The sequence below is a fragment of the Apus apus genome, chromosome 5 (genome assembly GCF_020740795.1).
Source record: "Apus apus isolate bApuApu2 chromosome 5, bApuApu2.pri.cur, whole genome shotgun sequence".
NCBI lineage: Eukaryota > Metazoa > Chordata > Aves > Apodiformes > Apodidae > Apus > Apus apus.
In genome coordinates, this window is record NC_067286.1 from 55,660,266 (window position 1) to 55,685,506 (window position 25,241).

At 41.3% G+C, this 25,241-nt stretch overlaps 1 protein-coding gene across 2 annotated transcripts; it reads left to right on the forward strand.

The window, feature by feature from the left end:
* TRMT61A (tRNA methyltransferase 61A) lies at positions 1-25,241 on the forward strand. 2 transcript variants are annotated; one of them, XM_051622109.1, is made up of 4 exons: positions 1-79; positions 3,355-3,719; positions 12,973-13,239; positions 22,433-25,241. In XM_051622109.1, the coding sequence occupies exons 2-4, from the start codon at positions 3,389-3,391 to the stop codon at positions 22,759-22,761; spliced, it is 927 nt and encodes a 308-aa protein (XP_051478069.1). In that variant the 5' UTR covers positions 1-79; positions 3,355-3,388; the 3' UTR covers positions 22,762-25,241. The 2 variants fall into 2 exon arrangements, with proteins under 2 accessions (XP_051478069.1, XP_051478070.1); XM_051622110.1 differs by lacking the exon at positions 1-79 and adding an exon at positions 586-657.

The window sequence follows — 25,241 nt, forward strand, 5'->3', positions numbered from 1 at the left end:
GGGGCGGGAAGCGGTGCTGGGCGGGCACGGCGTGTGAGGAGAGCCGGGCCGGGCTGCTGGCGGGGCTCAGCCCCGAGAGGTAACGGCGGGGGGAGCGCTGGTGGCTGCTGGGGGGACGCGAGCCCCGAGGAGCGGCCGGGGCCCTGGGGCGGGGCGGGGCGAGGGGACCCCCGCTCCCCGCGCGGCCGCTGCCCGGGCCCGCCACGGGGTAACGCCGCTCTCTTACGGGCTGACCCCTCCCTCGCCGGCGGGCTCGTCTCCCCTTCACTGCGGGGACTGTGGTGTTAAGCCCCCCCCCCCTCCCGCCTCAACCAACACCGAATGAACTCGGTCAGTCCTGGACGCGGCCCCGGAGCGGCCATTGCGTTCCCTGGCCCGCGGCGCCCGGCACATGCGCTCCCCGGGCGCGGGAACGGCGTCACCGCCCCCTGCGGGCGCGGGGCCCGGGCTGCGGCTGCGGGGCCCCGCGGGGAGGGCCCTGCCGCCGGGGACGGCCGGTCTGGGTCGGGTGGCCGGGATCCACCGGTCTTCGTGTGAGCGGGAGGCCGGTACTGCCCAGGGGAGAGGCAGTTGTCCCTGTCTCCTGCTGCTCGGGAGGTTGCCCCTGCTGCCCTGTCGTAGCCAGGCGTCTGAGGGAGGAGAGAGGCAGCCTGCCAGGTCTGTGTGGAGGCTGGGCAGGAGAGGGAGGGGTGTGCCTGGGTTTTGGTTGAAGGGAACACGTCAGTATGTTGGTGCTTTCATCATAGAATGGTCTAGGTGGAAAGGGACCTTAAAGATCATCTAGATCCAAGCCCCCTGCATGGGCAGGGACACCTCCCACTAGTCCATGATGCTCAGAGCCCCATCCAGCCTGGCCATGGACACTTCCAGGGATGGGGCATCCACACCTTCCCTAGGCAACCTGTTCCAGTGTCTCACCACCCTCACACTAAAGATTTTACTACTAATGCCAAGTCTAAATGTACCCTCTTTCAGCTTAAAACCATTACCCCTTGTCCTATTACTACATGCCTTTGTAAAAAGTCCCTCCCCAGCTTTCCTGTGGCTTCTTCAGTTACTAGAAGGCTGCTTAATCTGTGAGAGTGCAAGGGATCACCTGGGTCATCGAGTTTAGGCAGTAATAACAAGCCCATAGAAAGCCTCTTGCCACAAGCCTTGCCTTCCTTTCCACTCCTACTCCACAGCACAGAGTGGCAAAAGTAATGCTGTACCAAGACACCTGAATGCTACCCAGAGAGTAAGGGAGAGAAGTGTATCAAGAATGCATGAAGCCCTGCATTGTTAAGGAATAGAAAATTACTGAAAATTAATTAAAATGAGTGTTTGTAGATCATTGTGCTCCTTGCCATAGGGGGAGACCAAGAAACCACTGTAACTCCTCACAGACCCCAAATTTAACCCAAGTGTATGAATATAACATGCCCAGCGAGATCTGAGCCTGAGATTTGTCACTTGGGATGTCAGTGTTGTGGCAATAAACTCTCACAATTAACTGTAGTGGCTCAAAGGAAGGCAAAGAAACTGGAAGGCATTTTGTGTAATGAAAGGGAGAATTCTCTCTATGTCACTGGAATGCTGCTTTTGCACAAGGGTGTGACTACAGTCTAAATGCTGTGAAAGAAATGGATTACAGCCGAACTTTTTTCGATTGTTACTGTTGTAAGAGCTGCAAACTACATTGCATTAATAGGACCTAGAATAAGAACTACTAGTGTCATTTCTGGAGGATTGAGATCATTAATGTAACCAGAAGACACAAGCTATAAAACATGGTTAAGCATTTGTACAATCTCACAAAATGCAGTCTGTATACTTTTCTGAATTCATGGGATGCCTTTCTTACTGTTTCTCTGTACATCCAGACAGGACTACTCTGCTTTGGCATCTGAATACCTTATGCAATAACCATGTCATAAGCTTTGGAAGTTTTGGCCACAAGCATATCTGTTTATCCATCTCAGTTACTGGAAAAAATTATAAATCTAGCTGCTTAACAGCAAATTGAACTACAGTGAGTTCTGGCTGACAAAAATATATGAGAATTTGAGAATTTAAAGTTTTAAATTAAAATTATGAATCATAGAATGCCGGGTTGGAAGAGACCTCAGGGATCGTCTGGTCCAACCGTTCTAGCTAAGAACATGGTTTAGATGAGATGGCCCAGCACCTTGTCAAGCTGAGTCTTAAAAGTGTCCAGTGTTGGAGAATCCACCATTTCCCTGGGGAGATTATTCCAATGTCTGCATGTTCTCATAGTAAAAAAATTTCTTCTGGTGTCCACTCGGGATCTCTTGAGGAGTAACTTGCACACATTATCCTTTGTCTCCTCCAAGCTGTTACATAGTCAACACAAAAATGCTGGACTCAAATACTTATTCTGAAACTAAGAGGATCTTGCTTTTAATTATCTTGTGGAAGAATGACTAGAAATCTGACTTTCAAAGACATCTGTCACAGGCTTTGATTTCTAACTTTGGGGTCACCATTAGTTTATTAAACAATTCCTTCCACAAACGTACCAACCTGCAGCTTAGGTAGTAAGCTGCCTTATTTGAAAGGCAATGCCAAGTTTTATTGTAAGCTGCCTTCCCATGTCTAGGTTGGCTTCAAAATTTAATTGCAATTTTCTAAGCAGCTGTTAAGACCATGGGCTAAAGTGATACAAGTGTTTGCATTAGCTTGCAAATGGTTGTTTACATTTAGTTGCAGCACAGATCACTTCCCAGACAATTACTTTGCGCCTGCAATGGCAAATTAAAGGCCACAATATTCTTTTTCTCCTTGTAGTTAGTCAAATTTAAGCAGAAATTAATGCAGATACTACCTGTATCCTATCTCTAAACCTTCATTTGGAAAACTTTCAAAGCAAACTTTTCTTAGTGGTCCTAGTAACTAGTGATTGAGATCTAGGCAAGTAACAGTTGTTTAATGTTGTAAATCACCAAGGGATAAGCCAGCAGATGGAAATAAAAGTTATTACACGTACGCTGAGAGCTTGTGAACTGGAATTGAACAGAGCACTGAAATTTATAACACCTGGCAAGTTTCTCAGTAGTATTGTGGAACAGGCTGAGTAAATAATAATAATGTATTTCCTAAATTTTCATTAAAATGTACCATAAAATGGGAAAAGAAATATTGGTTATTTTCAAACCTGTGGGATCTTTCAATTGATTTTAACTGGATCAAGAGTACAGCAAGGGGAAGGTCCCTGAACTTCATGGAGTTCCCTTGCTAACATCTTACTTACACAGCTTGTTCTGCTCTGGGTTTATTTAAAATTACTTGGGTTTATGTCTGTAGCTTCAGCTCCATTGTAATCCTGCAAAACTCTCTTTGTATATTCTCTGCTAGGTGACAAGCATCAGCCAACTGCAGGACTGTCACAATGAGTTTTGTTGAATATGGAGATACAATAAAGGATGGCGACACAGCTATTGTGTTCTTGGGCCACGAATCCATGTTTCCTGTGAAAGTCCAGCATGGCACTGTAACTCAGACAAAGTACGGGGTCATCAGGCATTCCACGGACCTCATAGGCAAGAAGTATGGCTCCAAAGTGACCTGCAGTAAAGGAGGATGGGTGTTTATTCTTCATCCAACTCCAGAACTGTGGACCATGAATCTTCCACACAGGACGCAGATTCTGTATTCCACTGACATCTCTATAATCACCATGATGTTAGAACTGAAGCCAGGCTCCATAGTGTGCGAATCAGGTAATAATCAATATGCTGAAAACCTTTATTAAGAACTAACACCAACACTTCGTGGAAAAAACAGGCTTATCTTTACATTTTGCAAAAAGTGTCTGGTTTGTTGTGTTTGGTTTTTTTTCCATTGTGGTAATAATTTTCCCAGCCTACACATGGAATAGTTTTATTTCATGTGCACATGTTACCCAGCTGCTGTTTCTCCAACAAGTAATGTTACTTCAGTGTGCTGGCCTCCTGTATCAGCATACCTTTGTGTTTGATTAATTCATCTTCTTAAAATAAATATATAAACATTTTTCTTACCCTTTTCTGGAACTGATGTACTTCCAAAACATTTTTAATTACATGTTTTGAATAAAAATTTAGGCTTTGAATATGCAGTTTCAGATAACATAGTTGAGATAACCCAGTGAACAAGACTCTGATGATAGGGTTGAACTAATAAGGAAAATAAATGGGTGGTATTTATACAGTGTGATACCATGTAAGTACATCTAGTTCATCTTTCTCTTCCGAAGTGTGATGTACTTGCAGCACTGCAACTGCATGCAAAATCACTGTAGCTGTATAATACAAAGGATGATGTGTTTCTCACAGGGCCATGTTTGTTTCTAAACTTGGTTTAATTTAATACAGCTTCCGTGATTTTGCTTGATCTGCAAGTAAGGAATGAAATTTTATACTAATAGATACTTTCCTAGTTAGAAGCAGTTTGCAGTAATGCCTTCATACAGGCAATATGAGGCTTGCTTGATTTGATTGCCTCTCTAGTTTGGAAAAATATGAACTGAGGTACTTTGTCCTTGTTTTTTCTGGCTGCTTCCTTTGAGTCTTGTTATGAAGCAGTTTCATACGCTTCCCTCTCAAGTGTAGATATGGCAAAGGATCAGCATGATGTGGTTGTCCTGCACTGCATTTTTTTGCATTTAGCACTTCTTCCCATTCAAGCACAATTTTGGGCAGCTTCTTGAGCATAACGTCCACTTTCCAACACAACTGAAATGCCATTTATCTCTGCATCCGCTTGCTTGCATTAAGAAACAGATGGTACATGGAACCCCTTGCTCTATAGCAGCGCTCGAAATGGGCAAAGGCACGTGCAGAAACCTCTGGTACTGTTAAAAAGGTTGGGTCTTAGGAATTTATAATTTGGTTTGTGGGACGATCAGGCATTTTTAGAGTTGTCATGGGAAGAAACAGTACTGTTCACTGGGCATTTCTTCACCTCTTCCCCTCCCTGCCATGTTCAGACAGAATGGGAAAAGTAAATACGGCAAATTATTCAGAGTGGAGGAGATTGGAATTGCTCCATGTCTGCCCCACTTGGAGTAGGTAAATGTTAAAGTACAGAGCTGCACATAAAATGTTTTCAGTAATGTCAAAGGGAGCTGGAGAGTGTGAAAACATTTAAAAGCTCATCTATGTAAACAGCTAAGAAATGGAAAGACACGATGAGGTAACCTATCCAGATTCCCAAAAATGTTATGAGTCAAAAGTTATAGCCACAAACAATCCTTTTTGCTAATGGGAGACTGTCCCCTGGTTTATTTCACTGCCTGTGCTGTGTAAGTATTACAACTTAAGCTTTCCAGGAAAAGTGAACAGTTTTACTATTACAGTTTTGGTTTTATTGCTTGAAAGATGCACTGATGACAAAAAAAGAAAGAAGTATTGCATGAAGTCCATCTGGTTAACTGTGAAGCAGGAGATCTTACTGCAAATTTGCTTGCAACTGACCAGAAGTGGTTATTTGAATTAAAATTTGTACAGGTATTGAAGCCTCCAGTGTGATGATGTAACCTACTTTGGTGCCATCCTAAATTAGACAGTACTGAGAGATCCAAAATCATCAGTTCTTAGATTAACCTTGTGTGGCCTGGACGGAACCAGCCCAATGGTGATTAATAGAAACAAGACAGGAAATCTGGTCTAGTAATGACATTTGAATCTGCTTCCTGCTTGTGCTGGTTTTAGATGTATTTGGAACATTAATTAGCATGAAGGTCTGTCTTTTTTATTACTTGAAATTGAACTGATATACATAGTTTCTGTACGGACTGGCAAAGCATGCACTGGAGACAGGCCAGGCTCTTTTCCTCTTGTCTTACTAATTAGACTGTGGAAGGGTGCCCTGTATTTACTCAGTATAAGCAAGCAGAATTGTGGATTAGTCTCCACAACTGTATGAAGAAAAGATCGATAAAATAAGATGAAATACCCTTCATGTCATGTGGTAATACTGTCAATACCAGTGTAAATTATATTTTGTGTGTGATTAGAAAAAATCAGCAGAATAACCAGAAGGCATAATTTTACATCACTTGTATTATGCAGTTTAAATTGATTAGTCATTATTTGTCTTAAATTATATAAACATATTAATACAGGTTTTACTGTTTTAATGATCTTTAAAATACATAAAGAGCAAGCTTGTCAGTAGTGCAGGCATAATTAAAATGATCCAACCATATTCTGTTGAGGCTATAAGGGAACTCGGCATCTCCCTGATGTTTCATGATGGAGGTGTGGGAAGACGATCCTTTTCCTGTCTTCTCCTAATTTCTAATTTAAAAAAGGTATGTTGAGATTTAAAAACTGTTAGAATTGTTGCTGGAGCTAAGATCTCTTGGAAACTTTGGCCCCTTCTTGTGAGGAATTCCCCACTCAGATGAAGTCTTCAACAGCCTGATCTTTCCAGAATTAGAGGATACTTGAGATAGCTGCTAAAGTACCTACTGTGAGTGGCCTGGTAGAGCAAAACTTTAATTCTTGTCAGGTAACTCTGATCCCATTTGTGTTCATTTCATGTGCAGCCACTGTCTAGAGACAGGAATAAGCTGAATCTATTTTGTGTCACCACACTCTCCAAAATGAATCCTCATGTCAACTTCCCAGGCAAGGCTATTTTCGGTCTAGTGGTTACAGCTGCCTGAAGTGTAACAACTCAAACTGACAAAAAAAATTGGGAGTTTCACATGTATTTTTATAGTACATTGGGACCAATATGAAACCTTTAAGATTTTTTTTCCTAACAGAAGTGTGTTGAAACCTTTTTTTTTTTCTTTCCAGTCCCCACATACCCCACAGATCTAGGCTTTTTTACTGTTCTGTCTCCCTGGTAAGACCTGAACAAATGTTTGTCCTAACCCTCTAAATTACTGAAGGAGTGCAGTGCAGTACTGTGAAACCTCATTTAATCTGATAAATCTCAGAAATATTTTGGCTTTGATGGAACATTGTCTTTAGACAAAATGTAATTTACTTGGAGGTATTCTAACCACCATCCCAATGATCCTTCTGTATTCAACAAAACCAGACTCACATGAGCAGAAATGTTAACTGCATTTTTTCATTTCCCTTCAGCTAAATCCCAAATTAAAATTGTTAAATCCTGTTCATTGCAACACAGAAATGAGTTTCTGACCCCACAGGCTGGATTTCTGAAGACTGAAGACAGTATTCTGGGTTCTCATGGTTTCTCTGTGGAGCAGTAATGAGAGCTGCTAGCCAGCCTTACACTGGAGCTTCTTAAAAACAATTATGAAATTTTCAAACTCACAGCTTGGGTATAGATTTTGGTAAGAGTACACTCATAAAAAATTAATGATGACTTAATGATTAATGGTACTCAATAAATTATTTATTGCGTGTTTATTGTGGAGCCCCAGCAAGTCAGCTGTATGCTTATGACTCTTCTGAAGTGTTTATAGACTTATTGACAAATCCTGCTCATGTCTTTACAATTTTTGTGGCCTAACTATATGTAAATTGTTTGCAGCTCTATTTTTAGTGTAAAGTACAGACCAAAATTTCTAAGTATTAATCTGATTTTGGAACTTGCTCCTACTATTTAAATCTATCTTTTATAATTGTCTCCCTTATCTACTTCTTAGCAACTCTTCAGGTTAGAGTGAGAGAAGAATTCAAAAACACAAGCCTTGTATAGCACCTTTTGATGTGCAAGTATTGGAGTATTGGAGTATTTATTCTCTTGGCATACCAAAGAACTGAACCAAAACTGTGGCCACATGAGGCATCACTCTAATGTATTCAGACTTCTGGCTGACTTGCAGCTGATGAAGAATGCTGTTCATACTCTGAAGTGTTTGTTTGCAGACTTTCTGGACTCTCATCTTCTCAATTCACTTGACCACTCAGGCAGCTTTGAACTTTGTAGTAGTATGTTCACTTGCAGAAGATCCCTCCCTAAAGAACTCTGGCTTTTGAATCTCTAAGGAAAAATCATTTTCAGTCTTCACATTTCCATTCCTTTTGTAGACAGTGTCAGCCTTGAGAACTTCCCTATTACCTTTCCCAACTCCAGTGAGCAGCAGCCCTCTCTGATGTCCAGCCTGCTGCCTGAAATGCCTGTTTCTGTACGGTGTCCACAGCAGATCAGCAGGAGAAAGAGATTATCTTTCATAAAGGGAACTTCTTGATTTGCTCTTTCCTCTTTCAGCCACCAGCTCATCTTGAAACTCTTCCTCTTCTCCCTCCCTCTCACTGCGCCTGGTCTTGCTGTGTCTCACCATGCCACCCTTGACTAATTTCACAGTAAGATCTTTGGGTTGGTTTCCATCAGAGGCATAATATCTCTTCCATATGCCTGTTAAAAATTATTAATGATACTTCTGATACATAAACCTGTCATGTACAGCAAGCAGTCTTTCTCTGTTCAGTGTTTCTTGATATTTTCTGTGGAGTTGTTAGTTCTAACTAAAGATCAGTTTGAGTTTTGAGGCTCCTTCCGTTCTCATGGCTGACCTGTGACCTGTGTCTTACTATTTGCTAGGTCTAACTGGCGTAGCTAGGAGACAAATACAGCAACATTGTCATTGCTTTGTTTTATTTACTCATTTTAGAATGTCTTAGGTAGCCAGATTTTGGAGCAGAAACATCAGTTCTACTCAGATATTAGATATTGACCCAGTATTAAGTAATGTGCTGCATACTTTCCACTTTTCCTCTTTTCAAGCAATATGAACCTATGTATGCACTTAAGAGCTTCTTCAGCTTTATTCCAAAATGCATTTGCTTATAAACTACTGTAAACATCCATAGGTCCTAAATCACAATTTGTAGATCCTGTTTTTAAAAAGAAGCACTCATGATGAGAAATTTTTAGGGAAGATGAGTAAAGAGATAGCCTGCAATGAGGAAATGTAGTAGAACACAGAATCATGTTTATAGTATGGGTGGGATTCCAGGAAGTTAGACAAATATCCTTTGCAGTAAGACAAGCAGAATAAACAGAATGCAGTGTAAAAATGTGCTCCTGTTCCATTACCAGTCGAGTGCTATGATAGATGCTGGGATAATGCTTATGGTTTCTTGACAGTGTTCTGATGTGTATCTGTACTGTGTTGAAATAGCACATGATATTTTGAACAGCTCAGATGTCCAATGCTGCTTTGAGAAGGTGAGAAACAATCTTTACATACATGGACATTGTCTCAAGATGGCTGAGGAGTGTGGAGGCTTCTCTGTGGAAAACCTGTCACTTGAATAAGCAGAGGGTGAGAATAACAGACATGTTTCAGGTCAGAGGAATGATCAGAGTTCATCTGATCAATATTTCATTGTCTACAAATCAGAAGAAAGTATCAGTAGGTGCTGAGCTGGAGTGTCTCATCTAGGTGTCCACTTGTTAGGATTTAAATCCCTCTAAAACTGCAGTGTTCTCCTTTTCTTGGGAGAGGGCAGAAACACTCTCCTGAGCTTAGCTATATCACAAAAGAATGGACTGTGCCTGAGCCCAAGACGAAGGGAAGGATACAACATCGGTCTGCAGGGCCATTAGCCACCTAACTCCTGTGGTTTTAACACATGATCTTAATTCATACCCTCGTAGTGAGAGGGAACACTTCCCTAGTCTACATGCTGATGCCCTACACAGTCCTCCTCCCCTAAGTTTGAGCTTTGAGTATGGCATATTGGGAACCCTGCAGTGCCTCATTAAATGCCTGCAATGCAGATACCTGCTTTTGACTGAGATGTTAAGATCACAGAATACATCATATTTCCCAAAGGCATTAGCAATGACCTAAGTGCTCACCTAAGTGAGCTCTTAAAACAGCAGCTTGGGTGTTAAGAATGTCTTCAGTGCAGTTTGAGTTACTATTGGTTTACATCTCTTCTGTGAAGTCCATTCATGATTAATACAGTCTAGTTAAATGGTCTTTGTCCTGTGGCAGGGAACAAACCATTTATAAGGCTATAATAGTGCAAGCTGTCAAAAAGGCAAGCATCCTGCTACAAAAATTATAAACTTTATTTGTTCTAGAAGTTGTTTTTTAGGCCAAATCAGGGAGACAGTCATTCACTGCACCTATATGAGAATGAAAATCTCTTGAAGTCCATCCAGTTCTTAATTTGCCTCTTCTGAGACAACATATTAATTTTGAGCATGGGGTTTTTTGGTTTGTTTAGATGCAGGTAATTCAGCTATAGTATTTCAGGTTTGGTAGCATTCTAGTCCATGTTTCAGTAGTGCTCCCTGCATTTCCCTGCTTCCCTGGCTGATTCTGTCCTGCACTAAGGAAGCCTTTTGTTTCCCAAGTAAACCTGAACCTGACTAGAACTTCCTCCAGAGTAGTCCCCAGGACACTTTGAGTCCCATTTTGCTGAATTCTGCTTTTTTCAGTAGTGATTTTGAAGTAAGGATAGAGAGAAGTTGAAAAGGAGTAGAGGAGATGATGTTGCAGATTTTCAGGGGACAAGGTGATTATGAACATGAATTTCCCCTTCTACAACTTCAGAGAAACAAGTGAGCTGGACTATCAGGCACATGAGAGTTGAGGGTCTGCAGGGTTTTACAGGACTGGGTTCAGAATCTGTCATCTTCTCAAGGACAGATTTTACAATAGTGGATGATTCATAACCATCTTGTTCTTTGTTTCCTGCAGTTTCGAGAGTGTTGTCACGGAGAAGGCAGGCAGCATCTTCAGAAATACTCTCATGAATTATGTTAGTGAGGTAGAATTTGATATGTTAAAAGTGTGATATATTCATAGTATTCTCATGTTTGTGGTAGCCAGTCAACAGTAAATAAATCCTGGCAACCTGGTTTAACAAAAGCTCAGTCTGTAATATGCCTGCAAGTGGCATATCCTGAACATCCTGGTTTCAGTTCAGGATTTGGCTTGGAGAGTTTGTAGATAAAAAAAGAGTACCAGAAAAGGAGCCAAAAAACATTACTGGGTTTTCCTAGGAGGCAGACACAAACACTTATCTTCAGTGGTGTTTTTAAGAGCAGATTTAAAAGGAACATGATTAAAAATGTAAAAGAATATGAACAAGGAAACTGGATATGTGCACAAGCTGCCTCTCTCTCTGCTTAGAACCCAGCTGTGCTGACAGGCCTTTTGTTCACTCCTTTAGAGTAGCAGAGAAAGGCAGAAAGGGTGCAGCATTACCCATTTGAGAGGTAAAATAATTAAATTCTGTCAGTTTACTGAAGTTCTCAGTTGTGCAATCCTGCCTTCTGGCATGAAATGTAACGGCAGAATTTCAATCATTTGAGCATCCTGTGAACAATAGTTCCCTGCTTTTGTCATTTAAAAAAAATAAATCGATGACATGCTGTTTCTTTGCTATGCACATATGTCACTGAGTTTTTACAACCACATGGCTACTGTGCTGCCGTTAACTCCTGTTGACCAGGGAAAAGTTTATGTTGACATTTATAGCCTACCTGGGCCCTGACTAGATAGTTTTTCATGTGTGCACATGAAAGTGCATTTTGCCTTTTGTTTGCTTTAATACTGGCATGAATGCATAGATTTCACTTTAAATAAGCGTGTGTGTCACAGTTTCTCTCTTCCCTGGAGCCCCTCTGAGCCCAGTGCCAAAATCCCTAGGTCCTCCCTCCCTCCCTGTCTAATCTGCCCCAGTGAAGCTGGGGGGAGGCTGCTGGTCTGCCCGCTGGGGTCAGAGCCCTCTCAGAGGGAAGCAGAGGAGCAGGGCAGGGCCGATTCTGCAGTTTGGTCGGTTGATCCGGTGGCAGACCTGGGCCCTGAGCTCTGTTTACAGTCTGAGTGGCTCCCCTTTCAGAGCTGTCAGATTAAATAAGGTGCCACAACAATGTTTCTGCCCTTAAGTGACTGGAGGGCAAGAACCTTGGATCCATCAGCAAACTCTGACTCCCTGTATGGTTATGGCACCAATTAAGTGCTTGTGTCCCCTAATTTATTTCCTTTCTACTCGTTTCTGAGCTTTCTCCACCCCTGCTGTACTTTAGGTTCCATCCTTTATAAGTTGTTGAAGATTTATGCTAGTTGAAAGCACTTGCTTCAGGCTGAAATTTAGCCTGAACAGTCATTGAAGATAGCTAGAAATAGACTTTCTTTCTACAGGAGAAATGTGTTCCAAGTACAGCATTATAAATCAATAAACACAGATAATTTTGGGTTGCTGTGAAGTTTTGAGTTTTGGGAGTTATTCTGTTAAATGCCAGTTGAGTAATTTGTAATCTCAATTGGTATATGGGTGTTTTCTTAAGTGAAAATGTTGGTTATTAGTCATTAATCTACTTAGAATGCCAATTGGTCATTTAAAATAAGTTTCCTAAATTAGCAAACCAAAACAAGGAAGAAAATCTGTGGCTTAATAATTAGTCCCTGGTTGTACAGGGTAATTGTACTTACATATAATTTCAGGTTTGTGATAGATCTCATTAGACTTCATTAAGATTGTGTAGGGGTCTGTATGTATGTAAGTCACCGGCGAAGTCAGGTTGTTTGGCCAGTGCGACTGCAGGGAGCCCAGAGGCCTTAGTTTGGGATAATGTTGGTGGGAGTTGAGGATGGCCAGTGTCTCTTAAAAGGCCTGGGCAAACAGACTCCATATCCTGAAAGCCATTTGTTTGGATGGATGGCAATAGGATTTTCAAGCATGGAGCTTTGCCAACATCTTTTTGTTTTAATGAAGGTTTTGAAAATAATTTGAAGTATGACTCCGTAGAAAAATTATTTCGCTTTAGAAGAGTCTGGCACTTGGAGAAAAAACTTTGGTCAATTTCCCTGAATTTTTCTTGCTGCATTTACTGCCTTGTGTTCTCTTGGAGCACTTTTCCTGGGTCATTTAGTCCCTCTCTCCTTGTGAAGGAAGGACTGTTCTCTCTCAGTAGTTCAACCAATGGTTTCTGTTCATTTGTGTTTTGAGTAAGTGATCCAAGCAGGAGAACTAATGGAGAAGACCTTTGTTCTAATGTTTAGCACTGTCAAAAGGCACTTCATGAGCCATTTGTCTTTTCTAGGTACGGGCAGCGGATCCCTCTCCCATGCGCTCATCAGGACAGTGGCTCCCACAGGGCACCTGTACACAGTGGAGTTCCACCAACAGAGAGCTGAGAAGGCCCAGGAGGAATTTCGAGAGCATGGGGTGGAGCATCTGGTCACCGTGACTAACCAGGATGTCTGCAAAAATGGGTTTGGTGTCTCAAACATTGCAGATGCTGTGTTCCTAGATATTCCGTCTCCGTGGGAAGCCATAGGATATGCAAAGTCAGCATTAAAAGCTGAAGGTAACTGCACTTACCTCTTTCTGCTCAGGAAGTACTGTACAAGGACACATCTCTGCCTTTGAGCTGTACACTAGATCTTCTCACTTCCATTGTGATCACTGTTCTCAAATGTCAAACTCTCTAGACATTTCTAAGGCATAAAAACCTTCAAAAGAGGTCTTCAATTTACAGTGAAAGGTGTGAAAGGAGAACAACAACTTTTTCCTACAGGCCTGTGCTAGCTGCTACAATTACCATGGGCAGATTGTAAAAAAAAAATCTTAGAGTCTTTGTCATATGCATTTTGTTAGATCTGAGGTGTGGGAAGCAGCAGTAACAATAAATGCTGAAAGGAAATTTCTCTGGCAATTCAGTGGAAAGGCGTTTGTGTAAAAGTTGTGCAGACGCACTTCACATCAACCATTACAGATTTGGACCTATTTAACAGAGCACCTCACTGGTAATGTTAAACAAAATCTGGTTATACTTAAATATGCTTGCCAATTTCTGTCTTCAGTCTCTGTGGTTGGAGCTAATGAGAAGTTTGCTGTTGGTTACAGTGGGAATGGAATAAAGGCTGTTCTAGTTTATGCCAGTTATTCTGGGATGGCGACAGCAAATGAGAACTGCTGTTGAGGTACTGGATGAATTTAATAATTTTTTTTATAAATCTTTTTCCTATTGAAAAGTAAGCTTCAGTGAATAAATCATTACTTTATCCTGAAACACATTTTCCCCTAATTAATGTTACATTAGTGTAACTGTACTAGTGTGGATCTGAACTACCTTGTGCAAGGTCACTTCTGTCTATGAAAGTGACTTTCCTTAATCAAGAGAGCATCAAGTGCTGAGCAGTGACCATGCTGGGACATGAGTCCAGTAAAACCTGATTGTGTGCCAAGGCTCAGTCTCCTTTGTTAAAATACATAATCACAGGCCTGGCTTGAAGTGAATTGCCAGGTCTTCCTGAAATCACAGGATTTAAGCTTGCTTATTCTTAAAGGTCACTGAAAATACATTACTTTGCTGAGTCAGGACCAACCCAGCTGTAAGGCTGCCTCAGCCACTACTGAAAATTCTCTAAGCCTTCTGATATCAGTGTAACACATGCTTTCTTTAAAAAGTGAATAGACTTGTTAGCACTCAATACCTGCAAGGGTTATAGCTCAATTTGTAGCTGCTTACCAGTGGGTCCTGAGAAAAAAATAATCTTCACTGCACTGTACGATGCCCTTCTCGTGCTCAAATTATCTAATCTAGTGAGCACAACACTCAGCTGACTTCCCAGCTTGGAAGGCGCTGCACTGCGCAGTCCAATTTGAATTATTTAAGTGGTGCATGTTTAGAATACTAAGCAGAGCTGCTTGAACAGTTCCAAGTTTTGAATCCTTGTCTCATTCCAGCATTTGAAATCCTAAAAAAAGTATTAGAGTCCCAAAGTGGCCATGCCATCTGAGTATACTTTTCTGTTCAGTGCTACAAGGTTACATCTGCTTAGGCATTATAAATAATACTATGAAATCCCACATTTTTTTGTTTGTGAAGTGGCACTTTATGTCCCAGTCCGAAGGTGAAGTTGCTGATCCTTGCTGCAGTTTTTGCTGCAAACAGCCACCCGTGTCTGAGATCTGATACTGGTTTAAGGCTCATCTTTTGGGTTTCATAGTACCTGACTGAGCCAGAGACATTTTTTTAAATTTTGCATAAAAACAAATGCTGGTTTTCATATAAAATATAATTGATTGCAGTAGTAATAGGTACAGACTTACACACATTTCTGTTCCATTATAAATCATGAGGGCAGTTTTGTCGTGGTTATTTTTACAGCTGTAAAATCTAAAATATGATAGAAGGGTATCTGTAACTTCTTCCCTTTCCCTACCGCAGGCAGATTATTTTATAGTGCTCCTTTGTTTTGTTTTCAATTAGTTAAAGCTCTTCTGCAGTGAGAACAGTCTGTACACATACTGCTGTTGTTCACTGCTGTTCCAAGGGTTAGTAGAGTGATAAAGCATCACTGGAGAAAATGAGTCGTTCCACTCTTCCCTCCACACCCTCTCTCTCACATCTGGACAGGGTCACATTTGAATCATTCACACTGTGGGTTTTATTGTGATGTGCCATGCAAATATCACAGCTGTACTGCTAGATAGTGGTAATTTATTCCTTAAAGTCTTCAGGTACTTTGAATGGAATCAGAGCTAAGCAAATTCAATATATGGCATCAGCGAGCCTCCTCTTTAAAACCACACTATTGATTATAGAGTGCTCAGCTGAGTGTGCAAGAAGAGTTCTTAACCTTAACAAAACCTTATCAAGTTGGAGTTTTCTCTCCTACTTAAGCTCAAGATCCTGAATAGTTGCAGCTTCTAGTAGCTGAGTGTTAATGATCCTCTTTACAGAGTACATTTATCACTCACTATGCCTTGCAGTATTCTGTAAATACAGTACTTACAGTAGCTTGGCCTCCCATCTAAAGTGCTGCCAATCTCTGAAGAACAAAAGAACAAGAACAAAATGGCACAGTAGGCTTGTGACTAGAAGGTTCTTGCTCTCTGGTGATGTGCTCTGCTGACGTTCAGGCTTGCATCTCAGCTGCATCCTTTAGTGCTGATTTCACCAGTCACAGTTTCAGTAGAAATGCTGCTTGTAATATCTCTTGGGCATTGCTGCACTGCAGAACTTGCTTTCATTTCCAGACCTGTATTGTTTTCCTTTTGCAGCATCTGCTGACTAATGCTTTTCTATAGTCATAGCTGCTGTTCCCAATATCTGACCTTGGTGTTTTTTGCAATGTTGCTGTTAACCCCTTCAAGCTACATTTTTAAAAATTAAGAAAATTAAATAAAAAGAAAAATATCCTCAGTATTCTACAGTTCTTAAATGCCCTGAAACTTTTGACTCACAGTCATCTCACAGCTGAATACTGTAGAGCTTTGAATATAATTCTGCAACCACCTACTCTCATAAATATTGTCTGTTCCTTTCAAGGCTGTGGAAGATAAGGCAGAATCACATTTTTACAAAAACTTTCCTACAGATTTTAAATTTTTGGGTAGGAAAATGGAAAAATACAGCTATTAGGAACTGGCCCCATGCATTATAAATCAGTCCTTGGGGGTGTTTGAATTAACAGTCTGTCACAAAATTATTAAAACAACTCCTATTTTATTTCCTTTCTTTCCTTTAAATATTTTACTCTTAAATTCAGACTTGCCACTCCCTCTTGAGCATTGTAAAGCCCCTAAATTGTGAGTTTATAAAATCGTGATCCTTGAGATACCACCTGAATCAGGGAACATGGTGCTGTCAGGTCTCCCCCCCAAAACTCTGCAGGGAAAGTTCCCTCTGAACATCTCCCTCTTTGGGCCTCTGCATTTCCAGCCATCACAGAAGCCCTTCAGCACTACTGTACTCTTTGTAGTAGTAGTTGCATTTCATTTCCAAAGTCTTACATTTATTTTGTTTGTACACAATGACTTAAAACAGGTTTTGTTTGCATTTTTTCCCCGTAGCATAGGCATTGATTGTTGTCCTAACATGCCAGGTTTGGTTATTACAGATGCTGCATAAGAGACTAAGTAATATCTCATCCTCCCAGTAGCCTCTGGTGCAGCTAAGGCATCGCCTGGTTCAGCTAGTTTCAATTTCAATTTGGGCTTCCCTCCCTCCTCCCCTGAGCTTTCAGAGAATAGCACATCCATGTAGAAAGTCTCACTGGCTTTTTTTTTTCTTGAGCCCCAGTGGTCCAGTTTTTAAACCATCCAGGTGTGGCTTTGAGGAGCAGCTGAAATCCTTGGCCACAAGCCTCACCCCTGTGGTATCTGGGTAGGGAGTACCCCAAGCTGAATCACTCTGAGAAGCGGGCAGTGGCATCAAGGCTGATGTTGTTTGGACTCGGGCTACCTCAAGAGCTCACAGGGAATGTGTTAGGGCAGGAAATGGAGCCTGACAGTCTAGCATGCTGTCTAGACTGTTGTCCTCCACCCATGCAGGTGGTACTCAAGGTGGTATCAACATTTCTCGTGTCCCCAGGAGATTGTTTTGGAATAAATGGATGAAGCAATAAGTGCTTGCTAGAATGTTGGCACCAGCCTTTGCTAGTGTGGTACCTGCTTTGATTTGAAGGAGAGTAAACTCCAGGTGAGGTTAAAGATCCACAAACCAACTTTAAATTGGAGCCTATCCTCTCAACATTGAGGGGCCATCTGGTATAGTCCAAAGCTGCCCCACTAGGATCTACAACCCAGTATTAACCCACAAAGCTGCTTTAGCTGGTTCCCAAGCACTGGCTGTTTGATGAGCCAGAGCCAGTTGCTGTGTCTTGTTGGAGGGCATTGACCTAGCTCCAGCCTGTCAGGGAGTGATAGGTGCACACGATGGGCATGGCCTGAAGCAAAAGTGATTCTTTCAGATGTCAAGCAGAAGGATTCCTGTCCCATAATCCATGCCAGCCAAAGTTCTTGGCCTTTACACAGCTTCTAGGAGGTAGTTTGGGATGAGAGGGTCCTTAAAGGAAGTTGTTAGGTTTTATTCCCCAGTTTGGAGCCAACTGATGTTTTAATTTCCTTGTTACGTGCTTTTGCCAGCCCATAACAGTGAGCAGGAATAAATTGTGTTTGAAGGAGTCACCTACAAATGTAGAGGTTAAAGTGACATTTGCAGAAAATCACATCAAGCTCCATTTAATGAGCTGGCAAGTGATTTGGAGAAAATTTTCTTTTCTGAATCAAGAAAGATCCTTTGATTTCTTCCAACAGTTGAATCCTCTAATTTCCCTTGTCAGGGAAGCTACATCAAATCGCCCACGAGCGCACTCACTTAAAGGACGTTCTGTCCCCCTTTACAGAGGCAGTATTTTTAGTGTCCTACTAGGACAGAGTAAATGCCACAGTGATGCTGCTCAGTGACTCTCCTGTCTCGCCCCTGCATAATGATAATGCCTGAGTGTTTTGGTTTTTTCTTCCATGAGATCTTTGTAATGTGATCTTCCAATTATGACAATGCATTGAAGTCCCAAAGCCCATAGCTGTGTTCTTTTACCAGGGATAAAAATGCTGTGTTGTATTCTCTACATCATGAAATAATTTCTAAAATTACAGGCCCTTTTCCCTGGATCTTAGTGGTGCTGCACTACATGTGTTCTTTTTGCATCTTCTGAATAATATTAGGATGATGAAAAAACCTGTCAGAGCACTTCTGGCACACACTGTAACCTACAGAATTGAGAGCTCATAACTTGGACACATTTTCTGTATCATAAGCATGCACTGGAGTTCTTGTCAATGGGGTAGCACTACCAGATTTTACATGCTCGAAACCTAGTGCATTTATTAGCTAAATAGAACTGATAGAGGTTTTAATCCTTGCTCAGACAAACCAGAAACTTTTTCTTTTCTTTTTGGACTTGCACAGGAACATACCAGGAGCTGCTCTTGAAGGAGGAGCAACTTTCAAGGCACTGACCTCTTTGTAAAGATGCAAGGATGTGTCCCCTTATTATTAATTAGATACTGTCTGTTCTATGTTTTAAAATGTACAGTGCTATCTGGATGCAGATATTTTATTTTATTTCCTCCTTTCCTTAAGCTGTCTGTTCTAATCATTCCAGTCTGAATTGTACTTCAGTTTTTATATCCTCTCAACCCTATTGCTGGTTACAATGACTGCCAGGACTGTGTGGGCTTGTTCCAACCTACAGGTTTGGGAGACTTAACCTCTTCATTAAATGTTTCAAACTAACTCACTCTCTGTAAAATTGAAGGTAGAAAAAAGTTTTAAGTCTTTCATGCAGACTCATTATTCTCTTCTCCTCAATTGTAGTACTTGTCAGATGCATTATACATGAATAAACAGATTTTTAGACAGCTCTTCAGATCAAAAAGCTCACACAGCTTCCCAATGTGAACAGGATTAATCTCAGATAATTACTATATCAATTTATGATGACACACAGATCTCATTAAACAAATTTAGGAATGGTAGCTTTCCTAAAAAGAGAGCTCTGAAAGAACACAAAATCAGTTTGTACTAAAAAGTTTCCGTTCAGTTGTTTTCACTGCTCTCTAGTTTATTCTACCCCTTTGTGATCCACAGAGCAGTGTGCCCCAGCAAGCAGAGTGAGAGGGAGTACATGGCTTTTCTTCATTCATTAAGGAATCCTTGGCATGGCAAGGCAAAGCAATGCATATTCAAGTCCTTTAAGCCCTAAATGCCTCTTGATGTCTAAAGGACAAGAGGACTCTTAGAGAATCTGAGAATTGTGAATGCTGAAATCTAGATTTATATCTGTTTGGTGATTGTGACAGAAGGGTTGTTGCCTAGCTGGTAACCCGGTGGGGGTACAGAGGGCAGCCCACAGTGCAGAGAATTCAGAAGCATCTGGTCTGTTGAAGATAATGGTGTCTCTGCTCTAGGAGCAGAGCATGCTCTAGGAACAGAAGAGCTTGTCCTTAGTGCTGGTTTTCTGCTGCACAGTCTACTTTTTTGCTGGTCTCAACACACCATGGCAATTGAAACTTCCCATATCTTTCTGTTTTAGGCATCCTCTCGCAGTCTGAAACTGCAGTTTCATTTTTGCCTTCCAACCTTCTGCTAATTGTAGCTTAACAGTCTTCTCTTAACATCTGCATAATCAAACAAGTCCAGCCTGTAATTCAAATCCAGCCTGTCCAGTGGTTTGTACAGGAAAAAGCAGAGGAGGCCCCTCTTCTACTTGTTAGGATCCGTAAAGACAGATGCTTGATTTAAGACAGATGGTTTTCCTTCTAAGCTATTTGTAGGTATATTTATTTGTGAGAGATGTATAATAATAACCAGAACAATAGCTGTGAAAGGGGAAAAGTAAAATTGCAGAACTTGCTAAAACCCACAGGATGCTCTCAGTTACCTGGCACACCAGCTGTTAGGCTGTTTTCTCACTCTTCATACCTGAGAAGCTCCCAGCAGTGCAGTAAGTAAAGTAACATTATTTTTGTGCTTCCCCTCTGGATATTAGTTATTACAAACAAGAGCTTTCTTCCCTACCAAGCAGCTTGAAAGCCCTTTTTCTGTAACCCTACTTCCCCAAGCAATCTGCTTTGCAAAGGAGGCAGTCTGATAAATCATCCACAAGTTTGGTGTTGACGTGCTGTGCTCAGCTGACCATCCCCAGGCAAAATGAAGGGTGCTCTGCCTTTAATTGAAGGCTTGACAAGAACCGTAGGCGGCTCTGCAGCTTGTATGGCAACAGCTGTGTGCAGGCTTCTTAGTTTTTGTCTGTAAATCTAGAGCATGTGAATTCAGAAGCCTAAACATATCCTGAAACCCTTGAAACTCAAAAACAGTCTTACTGTAAGTGTAAATATATTTCCTGGTTTTATTGCAATATGAAACACCAAAACCAAAAGCCTGAATGAAATAGTAGTAAAACTCTGGTCCCTTTGCAAGTTCTTGCTTTGCAGACAAAGAGTTATTGTGAACTGACATTTAAGCTAAGTTAGACATTTGTTCAGTTCCCCACACAAGAAGAATATGACATCTTTATAACATATGTGCATCATAGTAGCTTTTCTAATTATGTAACAGAAATGTTTTCCTGAGCTTTTCTCTTAAATCTACAAACACTGCTTTGGCCAGAAAAGGTCTGATTCAGAATAATTTTGGTAGCCCTGGCCATGCTAATGAACATACAAATCTAATTTCATGGAGCTACTGGACTGGCTGTGCAGTTAAATTGGCATCAACAGAGTTGGTTAATAATGACACATACCAGCATTAATTTTGCAGGTGATTATTAGATTTGGTTTTTTTAATTGTCACTCCAGGGAATTAGTTGTCCAGGGTACTTTGTTCTGAAGATGCATGATAAGAACCCATGGCTGTGGAGACTTAATTTCAGGACTAAAATTAAATCCTAGCTAGTGTATAGTGGATTAATGATCATGGTTCTTCCCTAGTCAGCACCCAGCACATCATTGCTGCACAGTAACTAGAGTGCTACAGTGATGCTTTCAGACCTGATGCTTTCTTTTTTTTAGAGATGTGACTTTAGAAACGAAAAAGGAAAAGGAAAAGGAAAGAAAAGGGAAGGAAAAAAAAAGGAGGGGGGGGGGAGTTTGAGATAAAGCAGGCTTCACGTAGTCCCAGCATAGCCTCTATTTTTAGCAGGATGCTTTGCTCTTACTTTCATGGGTTCTTTAACTACTTAGACAACTCATGTTGGAAGGTTTGACAGCATGAGCCTGGGAGAAGACTGGGAAGGAATGCAAATCAGGTCAGCAGGCATTTTCATCTAATTGTAATAAGTAAAACAATAGCTGAAGCTGCATTGCCCAGTGTTCCTTCCCCCAGCACAAAAGCTTTTCAGGAAGGGCAGTTGCCCTGTGGGACACTGTGTCCTGGGTGAAAGCACATGCCCTGGCTTTATGGCAGACAGTGTCCTTATAATTCTTTGATCTGATTTGGCTGTGGCTTTTCACAGTAAATCTGAATCATTCTATTCTCAGCTGTTAAGGTGACATTGTAGCATGCAGAAAGTTGTAAGGGGCCTATTAATACTCTGTATTTAGAATAAAAAATCTGAACTGTGTACAGACAAGGAGACAAGTATTAGTTTATCACTTAAAAGGCTTATTCTAGAGTTCTGAAGCATTTGCTGTAGAACTGCCCAACGTGATATCCAGCAAACTGTAATAGTCAGGAGACGTGCTAGTCAGCTTGACTTAAAGGGTGAAGCCTTAGCAGCACTCCATCTATGGCCTGGAGAGATGACTTGATGCTGTACACACATACCATCATTCTCCAATAAACACAGCCGCTTCTGTCAGTGTGTGTGCACGCACGCCTGTGTTCTAATGAAGGCAACTCTGTACAGTGTGTGGAGAATGACTTACAGCTTTGTGTAGGTGCCAACTTCAGTCTGGTGTCCCAGTCCAAAGTAGTGGATAGTGATTCCGAAAGAGTCACTGCTCTAAAGGAATCAACTTCAGCAGTTTTACCGTGAACAAATGTGGGCAACACTTTGAAAGGGTCTGAAGCATCTTGTAGGATCATCCATGTGTGATTTTGTGCTGACACTTTAAACCTGCACAGTTGCCTCATGGAGATATTCTTGGAGAATGTTTTCAGCTTGTTTAATAGCAATTCTGCGGGCACCTGGGAGAATTTGAAAAAAGATAAATGTGCTTCGTTTGGGTTTTTGCCCTCATTTTCCACTACCTGTCTCATTTTACAGGTGGCCGCATCTGCTCTTTCTCCCCTTGCATTGAACAAGTCCAAAGAACCTGCCTCACGCTGGAAGAATATGGTTTTACAGAGATTAACACCTTGGAAATTCTGCTCCGAGTTTACAATGTAAGGACAATTAGCTTGCAAATCCCTGACCTTGGAAAAGCAGCTGAGGATAATTCTAGCACTGGCTTTGACAGCAGCAACCCATCAAGCCAAGGTAGTCTGTGCACTAATCTGCAGCAAGGAACTGTGCAGTTCAAAAGCGGCGTGCCACTCAGGGAGATGGTTGGGCACACTGGATACCTGACCTTTGCCACCAAGAGCCTCTTTTAGTACATGCTGAGTTCATGCAGTTCGTAGTGCTTAGTGTGTTTGTGTATGTTTTCTGTTTTCATGGTTCTTTTTTGTAGGGCATCCAAATTTTTACTTGTCAGGGACTTCCATATATAGTCAGATGTGATTGGAATATGCTTTGTTTAAATAGCACACAACCATTAACCAGAGCAGCATCAAGGGAATGTTGGAACTCTGGAATGGTGCTCCACTTTCTGTCAGAAAGAAGATAAATTAATAACGAGTGGCCATTCACTGGAATGTGCAGCATAAAGATCCCCCCTGATAAGAAAGAAAAACAAGCAGCACACTAATTGCAAATAAGTTGGATTTTTTCCTCCTCTTTTCTGAATTACTTTCCCAGGTTTACATTTTTTTTTTTCCTCTAGCATCACTAGATGCTTTTTTCTTTTTAAACTTCTCTAGTGTCCATCTTGCTCTTAGGAATGTGAAGTGCCTGGTTGCTTAATTTTAAAGATAAAAGTTGCAAGGTCATAGGGTTGCCAGCGTGACCGATCACAGAATGAGTGTTTCCTTGGAATAGTGTTCAGCTACACAGAGGATTATTGGCAATGCTCAGGAACACAACCTCTTACTTCATTCCAGGCTGGCATCTGCAGATGATTTAGATTACACAATGGTCAAAGAATTGTGCTAATTGTTGGATTTGGTTTAAAATAGTATATTGTGCTTGTCAATTTCTAGTAGAAGTTTGGACTTGAACTCATATTGTAGCCTTCTAATAGATCATCCAATTTCATAGCTGATGAATCCACTGTGAAAATTCACTAAACAGCTGGTTAATATCTGGACACCTCTTTGTAAGCAGCGTGTCTGTGGTTCTGTTTGTTTGGTGTTTTGTGTGCATTATGGTGTATTTTCTTCCTGCAGTTGAATGACAGAAATACTGCTTTTGGCAGGATTTCTGTCTCCAAATTGCAACAACAATGCAAACTGAGTAAAATCCTCTCCCAGCTTTCTTAATTAAGTTTTCAGACCATCTACTCTTTGGTTTTCCATACAAAGCTGGTGGGTGTGATGAATGTATTTCAACGCTGGATTAAATTTTCTATTTACAGATTAAAATAATCATGCACATTTATACAATTCTCTCTTTTTATTTTATTTTTTTTCATTTACTTAAGTAATTCACCAATATTTTTATTCCAGCCACTAGAACTGTCTCTGGAAGCATTTAGCTGTGCATTGCACTCAGTACCTGAATATATTGATTGCTGTGTAAGAAAAATAACCATTCATAAACCACTGCCTGAACATTTGAACCTGATTTCCCTCCCCCATTCTTGACAAAAATAAACAAAGCTAAGCTTTTAACATGTTATAGCAGAACACTAATCCATAATGGTTTAAAGAAAGCTCAGCCGATCACGACAGCAGAGATAAACTGTTGAGCAGATTAAAGGCAGAAAGCAATTCTGTTGAACTAAATCAGTTATGTAAGTTGGCCTTCAACTGTAGCATTTCTCCAGAAATTATGTGAAAGTTCTCCTGCTGCTGAAGTCCTCTAGAAAGGTTTGGGGTGAACTGTTCACACTGTGTATGTTGTTTGGTAGCTGTGTTATCGTGACTCACTTGCATGTGTATGCTTGTGCACATGTGTGTGTGTGCTTAAACCACCACTATAAAAGTATGGCTAAGGTACTAACATAAACTAGAAGAAAGGATGGGGAAAAACAACATTAATACTGCCAGGTTGTTCTTAACTTCCTTCAAGGTGATTCTCAATCACTAACAAGTGGGATCCCCAGTCTTCACCAGGAATAATTCCAGCCCTAGACTTGATTCTTTTTTCCTGGCAGACCTTATTTTAAAATAACATAACATTTAAGCAGGATTAAAGAGGAACAGAGTCACATTTCTGTCTTCCAAATAGATGTGGAAATACCAATGTGTCTTCATGGAGTTTGAAACAAGGCTGATGCCTTTTTTTGCCTACAAAGCCCGATTCAGAATCCCTTGAAATAAACCATTGACTTTCTGTGGTCCCATATTGATTTGATCCCTGCTGAGGAAGGGCAAGCATTGCGTAAGAGGAGAAGGATTTCATTTCTGTCTTTGCAAAAAAGGCTTCTGTGTTTTTGTTGCCAATCACAGCCGTGGCCAGCAGCACCACACCACTTCCTGCTGTTTCTTTGTTGTCAGGGTCACAAGGAGGATCCCACACTGTCCAGCGTGGATGGTACAGTGCTGCCAGAACTCCCCTCTGTTTAAATCTCCTTATGATCCCCTGTCTTTTACATTCAGGCTACATTCCCTACCAAAAGGAGTAAATCAGAAACATGGGTCTTTCCTGCCATACTGGGGGGATCTGCTGGGGCCAGGCCTTCTTTCTTTAATATGTTTTAGTCTTCAGTCTGGAATGAAGCGTCATTTCTGACACAGTTTGGCCACGCACTGGCAGGCTGCACACTTTCATTGCTGCCATATGCTTGGACCCGTCAGTTGTTGTGGACGAGCAC

Bases quoted from the DNA above. Each gene is read 5' to 3' on its own strand.
- TRMT61A (XM_051622109.1), top strand. From the start codon at position 3,389: ATGAGTTTTGTTGAATATGGAGATACAATAAAGGATGGCGACACAGCT. The intron at 3,720-12,972 runs GTAATAATCAAT...TGTCTTTTCTAG, and splicing joins CTCCATAGTGTGCGAATCAG to GTACGGGCAGCGGATCCCTC. The intron at 13,240-22,432 runs GTAACTGCACTT...CTCATTTTACAG, and splicing joins GTCAGCATTAAAAGCTGAAG to GTGGCCGCATCTGCTCTTTC.